Genomic DNA, 20,771 nt, shown 5'->3' with positions numbered 1-20,771 from the left:
GGAGAAACGAAGGAAAAGGAACAGCGGAAAGCTGATGGAAGAATCCAGAAGAAAAAGAATCTCGAGCCAGTTCTGAACCAGGAGTTTCTACTCCTGTAACACACGTCACTTCCCCACTGGACAGCAAGACACTTGCCGGCCCAAGCCCAGGCCCCCAGCAGGTCCCGGAATGGGCTCCTGCTTCCACCCGAGGCTCCATGCTGTCACAGCATGACCCCCGGCCCCCTGGCCACCTACTGTGGGTAGAGGGGGCAGCAGCCCAGCAACGGCTCTCCCAGCCCTGAAGCCCTTTCCGAGCACAGAGTCCTTTGTTCCTTTATCAATGCATCCATTCGAGAACTATTTTCAAGACCCCTGTGACGGGCTGGGCTTCACATGGGGACCGAATGGTAAAAACAGGAGACAGGGCCCGGCCCCCACAGAGCTCCCAACATCGCCTCCAACTTCGCTCCAAATTCCCCAGGAAGTGGTCTCTGATCGCGCGCCCTGGGTGAGTTCCCGGTTCTCCACCCCGTCAGACAGCCGGGCCGCATGTCACCCTGTACTTCGCAGATGGCCGGGCACTCTGAGGGGTGAAGCCAGGGAGGAGGCGGCGGCGAAACGCAAGCCTTTTCTGCTTTTGCCCCACATACCATGGGCTCTCTAAAGGGCATCTCTCCTCCAACGTGGGCCCAGTAAGCAGCTTCCTGCTTACTCACCAGGGGGTGTAAGTCGCCCTTCCCACCCTCAACCACAGGGCTACATTCTCTGGAAGCTTCTCAGAGCCTGAGTCTAAGTGATGACACAAGATGCTGTCACCACCTCCGCTGGGTTTTCCCTACAGCCAAGTCCGCGGCCAAGGGAGAAGCAGAAGGGATGGTGGAGGCCCTGTGTGGAGGGCGAGCTCTCACCTCGGGCTGCGGGGTACAGGCCACCTGCTCCCCAGGGAGAGGGCAGGCGGCCAGGGTGGGGACACTCACCACGCTTGGGCTTGGGGAAGCTGTCGTGCAGCCGGAAGACCACCTTCTCCACGAAGTGCTGGATCTCACACTGCTCAGGGCCGCGGACAAACACCATCCAGTCATGCGTGAAGCCCTCCGTGGTGGGCTTCTTGCGTAGTTGGGCACGATGTCCCAGCTCTAACTTGACCTGGACAGTGCACTGCAGGGAGAGAGAGGCGGGCACAGGGTCAACGCAGAGCCCAGGGCAGGGTGCTGCAGGCCGTGCCCTCCCCCTGGCCCCCCGCGGCCTACAGAGCTCGTAAGTGAAGGGAGTCTGCGAAGGGGCAGCGCGTTCACAGGAGCAGGAGCCTACACGTGCTCATGTGGGCGGGGCCCGGACGGCTGTGCATGCCTTCGCTCCCCAGGAGGCCAACGGGGCCCCCCCCCCCCCGCGCCTCCTCCCCACCCTGCCCCAGGGCCTTGGCACCTGTGGTTCCCACTGCCTCGGATGCTCTCCCCCAGGCCTCCCCACGGCTGGCTCCATCCTGTCACCGAGGTCTCGGCTTGACTGTCACCTCCTCAGAGAAGCCCTCCCTGACCACCCAACCTGAAAGCACCCACCACCACCCCATGGCTCTTTATGACACAGTCTTCTCAGCAGTCTCCATGATCAGACATCATCTTGCTAGCAGTCTGCCTGCTCTCCTCTTGCACTGGCTCACTGCAAATGGCTCCCTGCCCGGAGTAGCAACCCTCACCAAGATCTCCTGGAAAACAGCAGCGTGACCCGTGGTGCCACTGCAGTCGCCCCTCAGTACCCATGCGGGATCGCTTCCCGGACCCGAGGATACCAAAATCCACGGATGTTCAAGTCCCTTAGGTAAAAAGGCTTAGCACTTACATGTAACCTACGGATATCCTCCTGCATACTTTAAATCATCTCTAGGTTACCTATAATACCTCGTACAACGTAAATGCTAGGTAAATAGTTGTAACTACATGTAAGTACTATGTAAATAGTTGCTGGGGCACAGCAAATCCAAGGGTTGCTTACTGGCACTTTCGGGAATCGTTTTCCCGAATATTTTCGATCCACAACTGATTGAATGTGCGCATGCAGAACCCACGGATCCGGAGGGCAGACTGTACCTCGTTCTACGAATGAGGCAACCAAGGCTCCAAGAGTGAGCTGTTGAGTGGCACACACGAGGCGCCTGAGTTGTAGGGAGATTCAGGCCCAGGTGTGTGTGTGTCACCCAAAGGCCACTCCCTTGGCCAGTGTGCCATCCTGCCGTCCTTGATTAAAGCATTTTCATTCTCCACCATCCCACAGAGTGCCTCCTGGAAAACAGAGACCCCTGGGGTCACCTGAGTCACCTGCACAAACGCTGGCTTTGTTTTCAAAGCAGAACAGCGGTTCACAGTGAGAATGGGGGGCAAGTGTGAAGCCAGCTGGGGACAGGTGCAGGTGGGCCCGCGGCCTCGGGCTGCCCTCCTCACACACATGTTGGCCACTCACCTGAGACAGGAAGCAGCTCGTGCCGGCCCCCCGCCACACACACACACTAAGCAGGCAGCCCCAACCCTTCGTAGAACTTGCACCAGTGAGGCCAGCTGAAACCGCCGACAGGGACCCACTGTACACATCTGCTCTGGCCTGTTAAAACCCTCTCTGGACTTCACAGAGATACAGTCTGACACCTAGTATCAAAATCAAGAACGTTACAAAGAAAGCAGAGGCCAAGTGGACACTTGCTCCTAAGTACTGAGATAACGAGGGACAAGCGGGCCAGTGGCCTGGATCCCACGCATCCGGAAGGAAACTCCCCTGTCGGGCTCAACAGCCCAGGCCCAGACCAGAAACCTCCCTCTGCACTCTCTTTCTCACCACCGGACCCCAGGCACCCCTGGGGCCACATTCCCTCCAGGACCTACCTCTTCTCTGGGTTCCAAAACCCTGTTCAGACCCACCACCGGCGTACTCCCCACTCTTCCACCCCTCGCTGCTCGGTCACTGCTGGGAAAGCATGGCCCGCCGCTCTCGGTCAGAATCGAGTCCGCAGGCCTCAGCATACCTCCCATCTCACACCTGTGCTTCCTCAAGTCTGGGGTATTCCTCGTTTACCATGCTTTCACCCAAGATCAGAGAGTATGTCACAGAGCCGTGCAAGTTTCCCGCGCTGCAATCCCCTGTACGTGCACACACACATGCTCGTGCACAAAGAAGATGCTGCTAAGTTCTGGGCAGGCCTTAGAGGCTGAGAACCAAGGAAGCACAGGAAAACGCACACACCCTGCATCCCAACTCAGTCAGACACCAGCCATCCCCAAACATACCGGGAACGTCCACTCCCATCCACCTCTGCTCCTTCCGGCCCGCAGCCGGGGGCGCCCTAACTCACTTCTCTCTGATTGGAATTCCACTTGTCCCTTAAGCCCTGGCTCAAGTGCTACTCTCTCCAGAGCCCCTTCTGATAGATCCACACCGGAAACCAACCAGACCCTGGTCTCCACAGCAGTCTGTGTACAACCAACTCCGCTGTGCCACTTCATCCCGACCCTGCTCCTGACTGTTCACTGCTGTCTCCCCCAGGGCCACATCCCACCCGTCCTTTTAACCTCTATCCTGGAATCACGCTGCACGAGGCATCAACACTGGATTAAACCAGAGAGGCTTCCTAGATCAGTGAGTTCTAAGTGGTGCGTTGGTTCCAAGAGGGAAGGGCCAAGGTGACAGATAAGGACAGGGTGGCCCGGACGCATGGACTGGCGGGAGGCAGTGGGTACTTAGCGAGACAACTGTAAAAACAGGGCAGGAGCCCCCCACCCCGCCGGCACAGGACGACAGTCCCCGTGGGGCTGCTTGGGAAAAGAGCAGAGAGCCCCGGGACCGGTCCACTCGGGGGAGGGGTGGGGATCCGGATGGAGCATTTAGATTCCACACTAGAGAAATGACAGCCAACCGTACGCAGGTGACGGATTGGAGGAAACAGCATCTAAGTGATAAAGCACCCCAGCAACTGTGTACACAGTCTGGGCTGAAGGCAAAAAGGACAGACAGACCAACAACAACAAGCCTGCTGGGAGGCAACCAGAGGGAGTGGCTGGAAAAGAAGCCTGAAACAGGAGAACTGGGAGGACCCAAGGGCGGATGCAGAAGGAGAGACAGGCGACCAGGCAGCTGGGTGGCTGTGATGATGCCCATGGAGCCCGGGTGGGTGGAGCGGGGGTGGGGGGTTGGGGACATTTGGGGGGAAATACCCCCTGACAGCTGGAGAAAAGGCCTGGACGTCTGGATAAACAAGTCATGCTCGAATCAACCACAAGCTTCTATCCGCAGAACGCTGCTTATGGACAACGTTCAAGATAAACAACCCCCAACAATATTTACATGATCCCAAATAGGCCATAATCGCCCTGTACACTTACGGGTGTGTAACAAACTCTGCCTTTCTCTCTGACCTGTTTTCACACTGAGGAGTCGGGAGACAATCCCTGGATTATGGGAAACCAGATCCACATAATCACAATGACAACAGGACACTGTTGAATGGCTTCTGGTATCAATACTTTCAGAGTTAACTCCTAGGTGATGAGATGCCCCCTCAGATTCTGCTGTTCACCAATCCGGAGATTAACAACCCTGCTCCAACCCCAGCTGCCTTCCCGGCATTTCTCATCACGTGGGGTTCCTACCCAGGGCACATGAGCAAGCCCGGCAGAGCAGTGATTGTGAAAGAAGGGAAGACCACAGTTCCATCCGAGGGGGAAAATGGAAGCGCCAAAAAGACGCTCCAGAGGCCAAAGTAAACAGGAAGGTTCTGAAGCGCGATGGGTAATCTTTGCAGCCGGCGGGCCGTGCCCAAAGCTCCGCCCAGGCGGCATCTCTGCCTCAGGGGCCAGCGCCAGCTCAGTCCCGACACCCCCAGACCCCAGGTGCCAATGACTGCATACGCCAGTGCACACAGGAGAAGTCTCCCCTGAATGCTGGAACCTTCTAAGAAGTAAAGATGGTGGAATATCACAGATTTGGGGACACTATATTAGAAAAGAAATCATTGATTCCGTAGGACACTCAAGCTACACCGAAGCGGAGGCAAGTAAAGCTGAGCCCTGGCCAACTACTCTGACTCGGTGAGTCACGGTAATTCCACCTCTGACAATTCCACCTCTGCAGGCTCTGCCCCCTCCTTCCTTACTCCACCTGGACTCCTTCCCTGTCCAGCAGAACTAGAGAACTGAAGCAGATCAGTCAGCTGCTTCTCCAGGAAGGGTGCCTGCTGGAGAGGCTCACTGTTGGCTGGATTAATAAGCCCGAGCTGGACTTCCCTGGTGGCGCAGTGGTTAAGAGTCCGCCTGCCAATGCAGGGGACACGGGTTCAAGCCCTGGTCCAGGAGGGTCCCACATGCCACGGAGCAACTAAGCCCGTGCGCCACAACTACTGAGCCTGGGCTCTAGAGCCCGAGAGCCACAACTACCGAGACCATGTGCCACAACTATTGAAGCCCATGCACCTATAGCCCGTACTCCGCAACGAGAGAAGCCACCTCAATGAGAAGCCCACACACCGAACCGAAGAGTAGCCCCCCTGCTCACCGCAACTAGAGAAAGCCCGTGTGCAACAAGGAAGACCCAAAGCAGCCAAAAACAAAATGAAAAAAGAAAAACTAATAAATTAAAAAAAAAAAAAAAGCCCGCGCTGCCTGGAGTGACATCCCTCACCTGCCCCGCGGCTGCTGGGAGGCCCCTTGCAGAGCCTCCAGAGGGAGGGCCCGGCCTTGGTCACTGCCACGTCCCAGCATCTTGAGGGCCACTTCGCCACCCACTGCCCCCACAAAAGCCCAGAACAAAGGGGCACTTTCCAGGCTGCTCCAGAAAGAGTTAACTATTCTACCTCTGGGAAATCGTCCCTAAGACCTGAGATGAGATGGAGTGGCACGACGGCTCCCAGGGCCATCTAGGGACAGTTAAGCTTGGGCTGAGGGCCTCCGCTGGGCACTGCCCTCGCTCCAGGCCAACTGGCGGCGGGCACTTGGAACCCAAGGGCCAGAATCCTAAGTCCTGCGAGCCAGGCAGACGCATCAGCCAGCACAGACCCCTGCAGGTGTGGAAGGGGAGGCCCCACCCAGCAGAGACAGAGCCAGCCTGGTGTCAACAGCCCTGCTGGCCTCACAGCCCTCGCTTCCCGGGATCCTTCCCACATCCCTCGAACCCTGCCCTCAGCCCGGCCCCAGGAGACAGGTCTTCAACAAGTGTATCTGTAAGATTTCCCCGGATCTTCTGGTGGGAATTCTCTTTACCAGATGCCCCCCCCCGCCGTCCCCCCACCCCGGGAATTCCCACTTTACCAAGTGGCCTAATTAGGCCTGGAGTCTGGCTACTGCAGCTAATTCCCTCAGATGCGCAATCCCCTCCCCTCCCAGGAGGAGGAAGCACCCAGGGGTCTTTTCCCTGATCAGCCTGGGACGATTTTGCCAAGTCTGATGACACCCAGCAGGGTCACTGGCAACGTGGTCCACACACCCACAAAGGGGGACAGGGGCTGGGCCCACAGAGCGGCAGCCACACAAGCCCGAAGTAAGCGCTCTTCACAGAACTTTCTCCCTCTAGACCCAGCGGGGGGCTCCCGGGAGCAGCCACTGAATCAGAGCACAAGACAGGGAGAGGACAGCCGTCCCTCTGAGACAATCCTCTCAAGTGGAGACTGCCTGCCCGGAGGCTGGGACCTCTCAGGACAGCCGCAGGAGGCCCTGGCCCTCTAATGCCTGGCCCACGGGGGCTGGTGGCTGCCCCTACACTCTCTTAGGGCTCCATCCGGCCTCAATTCTCTGACCCAGGGCACCAGGTTAATGACAAAGGGACAAGAAGGGGCTCAATGAATGTGCCTCTGGAAACTCTCTAAGGTAAGTGTGCAGACCGTGAGGGTGTGCAGATACACCCACAATCTTTAGGGCTGTCAGGCTGCTGGGAAGCCTCACCCCTACCAGCCCACCAGGGAGGCCTGGGACAGGATATGCATTAAATATGTAGGAAACGCACACAGACATGTAGATGATGCGTCGGCCATCCCCAGAGTTCTCCAGAGAGCAGTCTTGGGAGATTTTGAACACGAACAAGCCCAATAAAGGCATCTGTCACCAGGCCAGGTGGGCCTGGTGACAAAGGCAGTGATTCCTAGTCACTTTTATTTAACCAACAGTTGGCGAAGCTAAGTGCAAATCTTCGCATTACGAACTACGAGGGACCCAAAGGGGAGTAGAACTCTGGTCCCCGCTCTCAAGCACTTTACAACATGCTTCACAACTTTAAAACCTGGCATCGACCTGCTGTGACAGCTTCAGAGCCAGGTGGGGGAGGACCCCATCACCCTCTCATTAGCACTCTGCACAGTCCTGAGGTTCTCTATGCAAGGTCTGGGGGAAGAGCGAGCGCTCCCCCTAAACATCCCACCAGGCCTCGACTCCTTGCAGGGCTGTCCTGGGCCTGCGTTTGCACATCCGTGAAATGGGCCTTCCCCGTGAGAAACAAACCTCCCTTCTGCAACAGCAGAGTATGGTCACAGGCAGCTGTTCTCAAATCCAAACTTTGGAGATGAAGAGTCAGCGTCAGTTCAACCATGTGGCTCAGCGGGTCGGCCGCCCACCTCGCAGCCAGGCCCAATGCTTTTGTGAAGGGAGGACTCCCTGGTCCTTTGGGGAACAGGACTCCCCAGACGCTGATACCACTTCTAGCTCCCTAGGCAACCCCCCGCCCCCTGAGGCTCCCTTCCCAGCCTCCTTTCCATCTTTTCAGCAGCTGCTCAGTCTGTAACCACGCCCATTCCTTCCCCACCATCCTTGGAGATAAATCACATGGCTCCCAGCCATGACCCCTGCGTGAGCAAAGACCTGCCCCCCAAAATACATCACCATGTCCCCCCTAAAAAAAAATACAAATCCCGCAGACGACAGACGTGTAAGTACAGGCTACAGGTCAAGGGATCAAACAGGTGGGGGTGTGGTCAAGGCAAAGGGTACCAGAATGACATTTTCCCAGGAGCCAGAGCCAAATGCAGAATCCCCCTTCTCAGCTGGGCCTGGAAGTTCTAGAGAACACAACAGGAAGGTCAAGAGAACCAGTCTCCCAGAGCAAGCGGGCCGGGGCGAGCGGGGGAAGCCCTGTTGTTTCCCATCACACTGAGGCATTCACAGGTTTGGGGCATCGTGGGGGAGACAGAGAAGGCTGACTCTGCTGGATTCACAGCGTCTCCCCCACCCCTTCTCTCCTGCCTCCCCAGGGGCTGCTGCCCCCTAAGGAAGGGACAGAGCTCCTGGGCCTCTCCCAAATTTGCATGAGAACACAGCCGGGGATGAAGACTCAGACGCCTGGGTGGCTCAAGCTTTCCTCTGGGACCGGTTTCACTTGTCAATACGTGTGCAAGGATCCAGACCAGCGCTGTCGAGTGGAACCTTCTGCCCTGATGGAAAGGTCGCCTCTTCGTGCTACCCAATGAGGTGGCCGGCACCTCAGGAGTGGTGGTTCCTGGGCACTTAAAATGTGGGTGGTGCAACTGAGGAACTGACTTTTTTGTTCTCGTACTTTTAAGTTTAAATAGCCACCGAGTGCTAGCTGCTGCCGCGCTGGGCAGTGGCGAGGTACCTCTCTTTGGCCCAGGGTGCTCGCCTGCTCCCTGCACCCCCAGCAGGACGGCTGTCTCCCTCTGTCACCGACCCAGAACGCCGCCCCTTCTCACCGCTCCGCTCATACAGATGACAGCCACCCAACCAGCCAGGGCGCCACATATCACAAGGGGAATGGACACAGCTGGGCCTGAGATGTTTCCCTGGGAGGCCCGGCGGGTGGGGTGAGGGGCGGGAGCCATGCTCTACGCCCACAGGGTGCCCAGCAAGACTTCCCCAGGGGCCAGCTTCCTTGAAAGTGGACACTGAAGGTTTATTTTGTTTTGTTTCTTAACTCAATACAGATCGGAGGCAACGAGCTCTGTCCCTTCAAGGGAAATGAACTCACACCACTCTGCAGAAATCCCCCATTCAGCTGTCATGAACTATTCCCTACTTCTCAAGAAAGAGGTACAACACCAAGGCTGAAAGGAAATCGCAGTGAGAGGGTGCCCCCAAGCACAGGCCTCAGTGATCCTGCGCCACCAGGCGGCTGGGATGGGCGGGGGGGAGGTCTCCCACCCCCCAACCCTGAAACCCCACGGCCACACAGCACCTTACGAGCCAGAGCTGCCTGAGTGGCGCCGGCAGCCAGGGATGCCCCAACCTGCCCTGACTAACAGTGGGGATTTCAGCTGCCAGCCCCACTGCCCCCACACTGCCTCTCCTGGCTTCGAGCCCCTGGAAGGCAGGGGCAGTAGGGGAGGGTGAAGAAATAAATGATCCTATGTCGGGGGTCGCAATGGTCCAGGGCTTGGGGAGGGGTAAGGGGCTTGGGTACTGAAGAGGAGAACAGCCTTGGGTTCGCCAGGACTGGCTCAGGGTTTCCAGATAGAAGGGAAAGGGGCCGTGGGGAGAGTTTAGGGAGGCTGGGGAACACCCTAGGTTTGCAGCAAGGCTCTCGGTGGCGGCTCCAAGATGCTGGGGAAGGCAGGGAAAATGGGGTGTGCTAGGGGGAGAGGGTAGTGGGTCAAAGTCACGGCATCAGACTAGGGGATGCTGGGAGGAAGTGGGCGACCCTGAACGTAAGGAGAGAGACACATGGGTTCAGGAGAGACTGCAGGTCTCTGCAGGGAGGATGACTATGGTTACAGGAACCAGAGAGAGGAGACCTGGACTGGGGGACAACGTGGGGAAGCGTAAATCAGAGTCACAGGGGCAAAGAGGGCCCGAACTGAGGGAGTGAGGCATCTGGTGTCTGAAGGGCGTGGAGGCTCCAGGTCCGAGCAGAAATGGTCCCTGGACCTGGTCAAAGAGGGTCTGAAGGTGAAGAGACAGACCCTTGGGGCCCTGCGGTCCAAGGGAGAGTGATCAGGGCCTGAAAGCAGAGGGGGCTGAGCAGCAGAGTGGGTCAAAGGCATCTGAAGAAGAAAGCCCAGGTCCAAAAAAGGGGGCCACTCAATGCAGGCCTGGGTCCTGGTGGGAAAAGACCCGGGACCCTACCAGGGTTTGAGGAGGAACAGATGCTCAGGCTGAGGCAAGGGCAGGACCAGAGGGGAGAGAGGTCAGCGTGAGCCTGGGTTCGAGGAAGGAGGAGGCTGCAGACCAAGGCCCCAGGAGTTGTGGGGAACTCAAACCCCAGCAAAGGTTTAATGCCGGGAGTTTGAGAGGATTCAGGGCCAAGGGGCCAGAGGAGGCAGGAGACACCGACTGGCCCTGGATTCAGACAGGAAAGGGGGTACAGGCCGGATCAGAGGAATCTAAGGGGCCCCCGGGGGGGCTGCGGGGACTCAGGACTGTGCCGGGATCCCGAGGGATGTCCCAGGGGGCGCTGGGTCGGATTGGGGTCACAAGGGGCGTCCCAGGGGGATGTGGGCCAGGCCGGGGTCCCGAGGAGCGTCCCAGAGCGTTCTGGGCTGAAGTGGAGATCACGGGGGGTGTCTCACGGGGATCTGGGCCAGACCGGGGTTCCGAGGAGCTTCCCAGGGGACTCTAAGCAGCGGGGGACCGGGGTTCCCAGGGGGGTCCGCGGCGCTCTGACCCGGCGGGGGTGGCGGATGGGGGATGGGCGCCCCCGCCCCACATAAAGGCCCGGGGAGCTGCGGGCGCGCACAAAGCTGGGCGGGCGGGCGCCGAGCGGGAGCGGGGAGGCCGGGACCGAGGAGGGTCGGGCCCGGCCGGGCGGGCGGGTAAGGGAGGGAGGGAGGGAAGGAGGGAGGGGGCCGGGCGGGCGGCGCGGGCCGCGCTGCGGCGGCGCGGCCGCTCCTCACCTGATTGTCCATGGCTGGCTCCCCGCCCCGCCCCCGGGCCCCGCGTCGCTCGCCGCCGCCGCCGCCGCTCAGCGCCGCCGCGCCGCCCTCATTGTCTGTCAGGCGCCGCCGCCGCCTCTCCCGGCCGCCCGCCCGCCCGCCAGCCCCGCGGAACCGGAAACCACCGCCAACCCGGGTCGCGCACCGACTGCGGGCCCCCGCCGCCGACTCGGGCCCGCTGCCCGGACTGACAGCTGCCTAGGCCAGTCGACGACGCGGACGGCGACTTGTGAGGCGGGACTTCCGGCCTGGCGGGGGCCTGCCGGGCTGCGGTCGGAGGGACGAAGACCGCAGCCAATGGGAGGCCCGGACCGGAGGGGCGGGAGGAGGGAGGGAGGGAGGCGCGAGGCGAGCCCCGCAGAGGGGAGCGCGAGGTGTGCGCCGCACGTGGAGGGGGGCGGGGGCGGAGGCGGGACGGGAGCGCCGCGCCTGCGCACTGTGGCCCCAGGGGCCGCTGCCCAGTGACCGGAGCTTCCCGGGGCTGAGCCTCCCCCGGGCCCCAACCTCCCCGGTAGGGAGGAATCCCCAGGGACACTTTTGTTTCCTGGCCACGTGTTGCTGCTGTGTGATGGAATGAGACCTGGGCTCTGGAACTGAAGATTAATTTTCCAATCCTGGAACTGTATCATGGTCAACTCCCTTCTTACCCTAAATCTCAGTTTGCATCTGTAGAATGGGGACCATCACGGTGTGATGCTAGTACGTGGTAATCTGAATGATACAAATCTAAAATCTGCTGCATTGACATAACCGAGAAGTTCTCATTTTATCCACGAGATTTATCATGCTAATCCCTCCAAAAACCGCTTTTTAATTTACCCATGATAATATACCGCGACTTGTAAACTGTTTATATCGAATGTAAACATATGGCCCCATCTTTTTCAGGATCCTGTAAGCCACTTGTCTCTTGGACCTTAGGACTTCTACCTACGATGTGCAGTTATTTTAAATCCCTTCTTATAAATAGAAATCAGGGTTTTTTGTTTGTTTGGCTATTTTCCCCCCTCCACTTCTCATTTAAGTGTCAGGCAAGTATTCATTAGGTGGTGTGGCCTGTGCTTTGCGCTGAAGAACAGCGCCGGAAAATCAGTTATTTTGGGATAGAAGTAAGTCCAAACAAAAACTCTGAAGAGGGCCAGATCACTGTCATAATACATAGTAACACCGTACTTTTTAATCTAGGGCAGGGCGAGCTGGTTCGTGGGGGGAGAGGGGAGGGTGGAGGTCATGCTGAGAAAATATGCAACAACTTTTTTTTTTTTAGATATTCTTCATAATTATACCTAATCATCATCTATTTTGTTTATTTATTTATTGTTTTTGTTTTGTTTTGTTTTTCTGTGGCCGCGCCGTGGCATGTGGGATCTTAGTTCTCCGAGCCCGTGCTGCCGGCAGTGGAAGCACGGAGTCTTAACCACTGCTCCGCCAGGGAAGTCCCAGCAGCACCTTTAATGTGGGTACAACTTTAACTTTTTTTTTTTTAAATCCTGTAACTGAATGTAAGTGGATCAGTGGTTCTAAGTGGTCCTTGAACCAGGAGGTTCAGCATCTCTGGGAACTTTGTTACAAATGCAATTTCTGGTTTCTCTTGATTTATGGAATCAGAAACTGGGTGTGTGGCCAGCTGGGGGTGGGGTAGTGCAGAAATTTGTCTCTGAAGGAAGCAGGCAGTGAAGAACCTTTAAGCTACAGTTGTTGCAAAGAAAAGCTTCAGGAACTCAGCCTCCTCCCTCTTACTCATCTGGAAACTATCCTTAGATGAGATTCTTAATTGTTGGGGGTTTTCAAAACTACCTCCCTGGAGCTCTGACTAGATCAGGTATAACTTTTTGAGCATTAGAAAGGATAATGGGGAAACAACCCAAGTGCCCATCAATGAATGAACAGACAAACAAAATATGGTCTGTCCATACAATGGAATATTATTCAGCCTCAAAAAGTAAGGAAATTCTGACATGTGCTACAACATGGATGAGCCTTAAGGACACTGCGCTCATTGAAATAAGCCAGACACAAAAGGACAAATACTGTCTGATTCCACTCACATGAGGCCCCTAGAGGAGTCACATCCATAGAGACAGAAACTAGATGGTGGGGGCCAGGGGCTGGGGGAGGGGCTGGGGAGTCAGTGTTTCATGGGGACAGAGTTTCAGTTTGGGAAGATGAGAAAGTTCTGGAGATGGATGGTGGGGATGGTTGCCCAACAATAAGAATGTACTTAATACCACAAAACTGTGCACTTAAAAACGGTTACAATGGCAAATGTTATGTTGTATATGTTTCTACCACAATAAAAAAAGGACCATTTAACTCTGTGAACATACAAATATACATGAGTCCATAGTGATATTAAAACAACGAAGCACATTTGTCACCTTCGAAGGTGACAATTGTATGAACTCCTCACTTACCAAGCCTTTACAGCATGAAACCAGCTCCAGTTGATGAGGGAAGAAAGCCCTTTTTGCAGAAAAATGCCAACAAATAATGCTAAAAGGATGACAGAAAAATCACTGTTTTGAAACCCCTAATGAACTAATCATCACAGACAAGAGTCATCAATGGATGCTAACACGATTAACTGAAAGGTTCACGGGAGACTGGATAGTATCAGGTCCACCAATGATCTCCTCATAGATTGCCTGCTAGATGCAAAGAGGGAAAAAATAACTTTCCAATGGAAGCATCATACCGTTGCCACCTTTGTTCAGTGACTTTTAGCAGCAGGGCAGTGGGACAAGCAGATGACAAGTTCCTACTAGGTGCAATGGTAAATACACAGCACCAAAAAAGTGTTCATGCCCCAAACGTTTAACTTGAATCACACCTCTAGTTCCAGTTTACAGAAGAAACACAAAGGATAGAGGCACATGGCAGATGACACCATGAGAAGCAATCAGACAAGTCCAGAAGGCGTAACTCTCAACAGCCTGGCTTTCTGGAGTCAACAGGATGGGAGGAAAGAAATGAGGACCGCCCAGAGTTCAAAGAGATGGTGTCACACCAAATGCAATGTTGGGTACTTCATTGGATCTTGGCTTTGAACAAACCAGCTGTGTCAACTGGGGACATTTGAACTTGAATTATATTGCATTATATTTAAACTTGTATTTTGTTAGGTGTGATCATGGAATTATGGTTGTGTAGGAAAATGGCCTTATTTTTTAAAGCTGCATAGGGGTGAAATGCCCCCAGGCTAATCGCCTTTAAAATACATTAATTTAAAAACTAGACAGTGCAAATATGGCAAATGTTAAGAATTGTTCAATCTAAGTGATGGGCATATGGGATTTCATTACTGGTCTCTATACTTTTCTGCATGTGGGACATTTCTATAATAAAAAGTAAAAATGTTAAAAATGCATCCTTTGGGCTTCCCTGGTGGCGCAGTGGTTGAGAGTCCGCCTGCCAATGCAGGGGACACAGGTTCGTGCCCCAGTCCGGGAAGATCTCACATGCCGTGGAGTGGCTGGGCCTGTGAGCTGTGGCCGCTGAGCCTGCACGTCCGGAGCCTGTGCTCCGCAACGGGAGAGGCCACAACAGTGAGAGGCCCGCGTACCGCAAAAAAAAAAAATGCATCCTTTGCCTAAAATTGAACCACTCTTTTCCTTCCTCTGGAGGTAAACAGAGGGCTGCCCCATTTTGTCATTAGCATGGCCATGTCCTAGCCAACACCTGCTGTACACAAACTCCAGAGGATGAATTTTAAACTCATTTCATCTTGACAATTGTAAGAGGTAGGTGTCGTTGCCCCCATTTCACAGGTGAGGAAACTGAGGCCCAGAGGAGGTGAGTTACCTAAAGTCCCATGCTGAGTATATGGCAGAGCCAGGGACCCACCAAGAGTCCAGAGCTACATATCTGCCGCCCTGTGTCTTACCTTAGTGCCTACTAGCAGCCTCCCCCACAAGAGCATCTGTACACATTTGCTGAATAAGGATATCAGGGAAGACTTCCTGGTGGTGGTGGGGAGGGGGGGAGGAGATTGAAACTGAGACTTGAATTGCATGGAAGGTGAATTCTGATTTCTTTCGGAGGAATGAAGAATGTTTAGATAGTAAGTTAGAAGGTGGCACTGTGCACAATATTGCTCTGGTTGTCATTTGCTATATAACAAATCACCCTAAACTGAGTGACTTAGAACAACACTAATCATTTATTGTTGGGACCCAGTTGTTGGACCTTCAGAGATTCTGGTTTCATTAGTCTGGAGTAATACAGGGCCACCTCCCCCTCCCCCCTTTTTTAAGTTCAGCTGGGGAATCTCATGTGCAGACTGGGTTGAGAATCACTGAGCTGAAGTTAATAACACTTTTTGTTGTTATTGTATCTAGTTTTGTGGTTATTTTTGATCCATGGCAAATGACTTCTGTAAGTGACACAATGTTTCCTATTGACTTCAGTAAGAGCAAAGGGAGTAGATTTAAAGAAGAACATAAAGCAAATGGTAGTGTGAGCATTTGGCGGAATGCATGATTGATATACATTATCCTGATGTTGCAAGCATCTGCAATTCAGGCAGGACTTGGCAGATACAGCGTCTCTGTGCCCCTCATGATGTGAACTTACTGAGGCCAAAGAATCTCTCCAACACAGCTCACTCACCACACCAGCAAGTTGGTGCCGGCTATTGGTTCTTCTCCATGTGGGCTCCTCCACAGGGTGGCTTGGGCTTCCTCACAGCATGGTGGCTGGGTTCCAAGAGTGAGTGTCCCAAGAAAATCAGGAGATAGCTGCATTGCCTTGGATGAACTAGCTTCAGAAGTCACATGGAGTCACTTCCACCATAGACTAAGCCCACCCACATTCAAGGGCTCCTTCACAGAGGAGCATAAAGGTCACATTGTTAGAAGAACATGTGGAATGGGAGATGTGGTTGCAGCCATTCTGGAAAATATACCGTCTTCCACAGTTATTAACTCCAATATCTGAAGACCAGGTCCTGGGTAATTATAGATGATAATGATAAACTTTATTTAATTTGCTGTTAAATAAAGTAAAGCCCAAAGTCTGTATAAATATCTACAAGGTCACAGATGAGGGGGACAGGGAGGCACAGACCTCCCCTATCTCCCCATTGCTCACTCTGCTCCCTATACCCTGAACACACTGCCTGGTACATAGTAGCTGCTCAAAAAACGTGTCTGTTGCGTGACATGAAATAATAGTGAATCACATCGTGAGAAGGTTAGTTCCTGATGATTTCTCTTCTAGTCTTTCTAATTCCTTCAAGAAGGAAGCCTTGGCTTGGTGTTCACAACTCTTAAACTCCTCTCTGGCACCCTCTTATCTTCCTAATGGCAAGAGAACAGACCAAGGGTTCAGACCCCGGGACAGGTGACTTACCTGGTACAGGGCCCTGCCTGTTCATTGATGTCTCTCGAGGAGCTTCAAAAAATACCAGTGCCCGAGGCCCACCTTCAGAGATTCTGGTTTCATCAGTCTGGAGTATAGACTTTAAATTGGGGTATAGTTGACTTACAATATTATATTAGTTTCAGATGTACAACATAGTGATTCAATATTTTTATAGATTATACTTCATATAAGGTTATGACAAAATATTGGCTATATTCTCTGTGCTATACGTCACATCCTTGTAACTTTTTTTTTATACCTAGTAGTTTGTACCCCTTTATCCCCTTCACCCATTTTGGCCCTCCCACCAGCCCTCTTCCCTCTGGTAACCACTAGTTTGTTATCTGTATCTCCACCCTGCCCCTGACATTTCTTTAAAATCAGCTGGGTAAACAACACGGTCCTACTATATGGCACAGGAGACTATATTCAACAACCTGTTATAAACCATTGTGGAAAAGAACTTTTAAAAGAATGTATATATATATATATATATACATATATATATATAACTGAATCGCTTTGCTGTACAGCAGAAATTAACACAACATTGCAAATCAACTATAATTCGATAAAAATATTTTAAAAATCAGCTGTGGATTCTCATGTGCAGACTGGGTTAAGAATCACTGAGCTGAAGTTAATGGGACTTCCCTGGTGGTGCAGTGGTTAAGAATCCACCTGCCAATGCAGGGGACACAGGTTTGATCCCTGGTCCAGGAAGATCCCACATGCCGTGGAGCAACTAAGGCCATGTGCCACAACTACTGAAGCCCCCACACTCTAGGGCCCAAGTGCCACAACTACTGAGCCCACGTGCTGCAACTACTGAAGCCCGCATGCCTAGAGCCTGTGCTCGGCAACAAGAGAAGCCACCACAAGGAGAAGCCCGCGCACCACAAGGAAGAGTAGCCCCCACTGGCCGCAACTAGAGAAAAAGCCCACGTGCAGCAAGGAAGACCCAACTCAGCCAAAAAATCACTGAGCTGCAGTTAATCACACTTTTTGTTGTTACTGTATCTAGTTTTATGGTTATTTTGATCTATGACAAATGACTTCTGGAAGTGACCCAATGTTTCCTGTTTAAATACATCAGTGTGAGCAAAGGGAGTAGATCTTAAGAAACAAAAAGCACATAGTAATCTGAGCATGTGGCAGAATGCATGATTGATACATGTTATCAGGCACAAGTCCCACAGCTACAAAGTAACATTTTGGACCTGGGGAGTCTAGCTTCCAGTCTGTAACTGAACTGCTATATTAGGTTTCTATCGCCCTCTAGTGGTCCAGTTTATTTGCACCCAAAGGGAGGACTTCGTATTAATTCCCCTACCTTTCACCTTGTAGGTGGTTCAGCCTTCGGAGACTTTTTTTGGAACCCTCTTTCTGGCCTTCAGCACGTTTCCTGTACCTTCCCGTTTCCTGCCAGCCACAAATGTACACACAGCCACTCATAGCAGTATCGAATAAGACCAAGCTGGAGCAGAGCCTAGTGGGGTGTTGGAGACCTACCCCAGATTAACTTCAACTCAGAGCAGAGCTTGAATATCACACTGAGACACTTGTCTCTTATCCCATAGGCAGTGGGGAGCCATGCATGGTTTTGGAGCAGACCAAAACTATGTGCAACAAGGCATTTCCCCAGAAAAGGGCACTACACTGGACATTTGCAATTTTCTCCCTCCTAGCATCATTCTCCCTTATTTTTTTTTGCGGTACGCGGGCCTCTCACTGTTGTGGCCTCTCCCGTTGCGGAGCACAGGCTCCGGACGCGCAGGCTCAGCGGCCATGGCTCACGGGCCCAGCCGCTCCGCGGCACGTGGGATCGGGGCACGAACCCGTGTCCCCTGCATCGGCAGGCGGACTCTCAACCACTGCGCCACCAGGGAAGCCCCCATTCTCCCTTTTTTATTTTCTGGCAACAGTCCCTGATCTGAGGGCTCCCTCCAGTATAAGCCTGTAAGTCACCTTTGTGTGAATTTTTAAATGGCAGCCCTTCTGGGAGGATGCCAACTCATGACAGGCACAAAGCTTAAGAGAGGACTTTGACCCCCACTTGCTCCCTCTTCCCCCCAATCAGACTCACAGTCAGAGTGAGGCTCCCCACCCTCCACAGAGGAAGCATATGCCCAAGTCTGGCCACTCAAAGGGCTGCATCCTTCTCGCTACCGGGATCGGTGGAGGCGGTTGCGAGAGGGCATGACCTAACACCAGCCAAGAGTGACTCTGGGAGCTTTCTTAAATTCTAATTGAGGTAAAATTCACATAACGTAAAACTAACCATGAACCGTATTAAAGCGTACGATTCAGGGGCATCTAGAACCTTCCCAGTGTTGTGTAACCATCACTTCTATCTAGTTTTCCAAGACCTATTCTTCACCCCAAAAGGAAACCCTATACCCATTAGTAGTCACTCCCCATTCCCTCCTCTCAGCCCCTAGCAACCACTAATCTGCTTTTGCCCTCCCTTATGGATTTGCCTGTTCCAGACATTTCATATACGTGAAATCATAGAATATGTGCCCTTAGTGTCTGGATTTTCACCGAGTGTAATGTTTTCAAGCTTCATCCATATTGTGTCATGTGTCAGAGCGTCATTCCTTTTTAAGGAGGAATACTATTCCATCGTATGAATGCACCACTTTTGTTTATCCATCAATGGACATTTAGGTTGTTTCCACCTGCTGGTTCTTATCAACAGTGCTGCTATGAACATTTCTGTATGCATACTTGTTTGAATACCTGTTTTCAATTCTTTGGGGTATATGTCTAGGAGTGGAACGGATGGATCACATGGTGATTCTATGTTTAACTTGTTAAGGAACCAGTAAACTATTTTCCACCACAGCGGTACCATTTCACATTCCTACCAGCACATCACAAGGGTTCCAATTTCTCCATGTCTTCATCAGCACTTATCTACTGCCTTTAAAAAATATTATGGCCAACTTAGTGGGTGTGAAGTGATATTTGTGGTTTTGATTTGCATTTCCCTAATGATTAATGATGTTGAGCATCTTTTCATGTGCTCTTGGAGCTTTAGTGTATACTTTTCTACTTGGAAGGCTAGAAGCCTAGTGGCAGCCACCTCCTACCCATGAGACAGACCAGAGGGATGGAGGGAACCTGGCCCTGGTGACATCATTTGAAGCCTAGATCCAGCCACACCTGCAGCAGGCTAACTTCAAGGGTATATATGCTGATTATCCTTTTGTCATTCCAGCCAGCTAGAGTTGAACATTTTGTCCTTTGCCACCCAGAGTCCTCCATGATGGAGACTGGGACTTGCCAAGGTCCCATGGTTAGTTAGAATTACACACTGGATGAGTACCTAGACCTCCTTCCTACCTGCCCACTGCCTCCATGCCCCAAGAGGAGGCTGTAAGGAGGAGTCAGCAGGGGCCAGGAGACAGAAGCTGGGGACAAATCATGGCCATGTATTTACGGATAGAGGCAAGAGGATTAGGAAGCAGATACTTTTCTATCCGCCTGCCCCCAGAAGAGTTTGAATTGAGATTCTTAACTATCAGAGTGTCAGATGCCCTTTAGAGAATATCATGGAAGCACAGCTGCTCTCCCCACCAGCAACACCAGGACACAACATTTTGCAGACAATTCACAAGTCTGTAGAAATTCCCTCCGTCTCCACCCCCTCCTCCCACCACAATCCATCCTGAGGCCATAGGTGAAGAAATTCTGGTTTCTAGAACAAGAAAGTCAGAAAGACCCAGAAGGAGGAGACCTGAGATCCAAATACAGTCTTTCTTCTGACTCACTGTGGAGCAAGGAGTTTGGGGGAAGGACAGTCCTGGCTCAAGTCCAGGCTGTGGGGGCCTGGGCAAGTTGCTTGCCCTCTCTGAGCCACATCTATAAAATGAAACTATTCTTGTCTATCTGGAGGGGGGTGTCGAGGGTTATTAGGGTCAATGCTGTGTGTCAGGGACATGTAAATATGAGGGGCCCCTCTCCTTCCAATGTCCCCATCTCTCCAGCAGGCCAGATGGTCTTGCTTCTTCTCCTTTTGGAGTGATGCAGTCCAGGGGCTTAGATAACATGCCCAGAAACCCATCTTCTGCAGAGAACATCAAGTGGTTCATGGATACGAAATGCATCCCGGCCCCCCAGGTTAAGAACCTCTTACTCTGAACTCTCTCTCATTTACTGAGCTCCAACAGCAGCTTCCTTTCTGTTGTTCCACTTCATTCCCACCCCAAAAGTTTCACACTTGCCATTCCCTCTGCCCAGAATGGTCTTGCCCAGTTCTTGGAATGGCTGGTTTCCTTGTTATTGAGGGCTCAGCTGGAAAGTGCGCTCCCCACTGATCATCCATTTGAAATGGGCGCTCCCCACCCCATGGTCTTGAGAACATCACCATGCCTTATCTTTTTTGCAGCACCCATCAGTGCCTTGGTTATGTGTCTTTTTATTTATCTAATGTTGTCTCCTCATTAGGGGAGGGACTTTGCATGTCTTTGTTGTCATATATCCCCAAGGACTAGTGTCAAACATATAGTAGGAACTCGGTATATATTTGTTGAAGAGATGAATGACTGACTGAATGAATGAATGAATGAACAGGTGG

At 52.9% G+C, this 20,771-nt stretch overlaps 1 protein-coding gene across 2 annotated transcripts in view; it reads right to left on the bottom strand.

Annotated features, from left to right (window-relative positions):
* Window positions 1-10,989, bottom strand: part of MLLT1 (MLLT1 super elongation complex subunit) — a 65,024-nt gene extending 54,035 nt beyond the window's left edge. For both annotated transcript variants that reach the window (XM_060145425.1, XM_060145426.1), the window contains exons 1-2: window positions 10,790-10,989; window positions 960-1,140 (exon numbers count right to left, since the gene is read on the bottom strand). In XM_060145425.1, the coding sequence (XP_060001408.1) occupies window positions 960-1,140; window positions 10,790-10,801 (193 nt within the window). In that variant the 5' untranslated portion in view covers window positions 10,802-10,989. The remainder of the gene's footprint in view (window positions 1-959; window positions 1,141-10,789) is intronic.
* Window positions 10,990-20,771: the final 9,782 nt, after the last annotated feature.

The sequence above is a fragment of the Lagenorhynchus albirostris genome, chromosome 3, assembly GCF_949774975.1.
Source record: "Lagenorhynchus albirostris chromosome 3, mLagAlb1.1, whole genome shotgun sequence".
NCBI lineage: Eukaryota > Metazoa > Chordata > Mammalia > Artiodactyla > Delphinidae > Lagenorhynchus > Lagenorhynchus albirostris.
The sequence above is the reverse complement of the archived record's forward strand: the minus strand, read 5'-3'. Positions and strand labels throughout refer to the sequence as shown.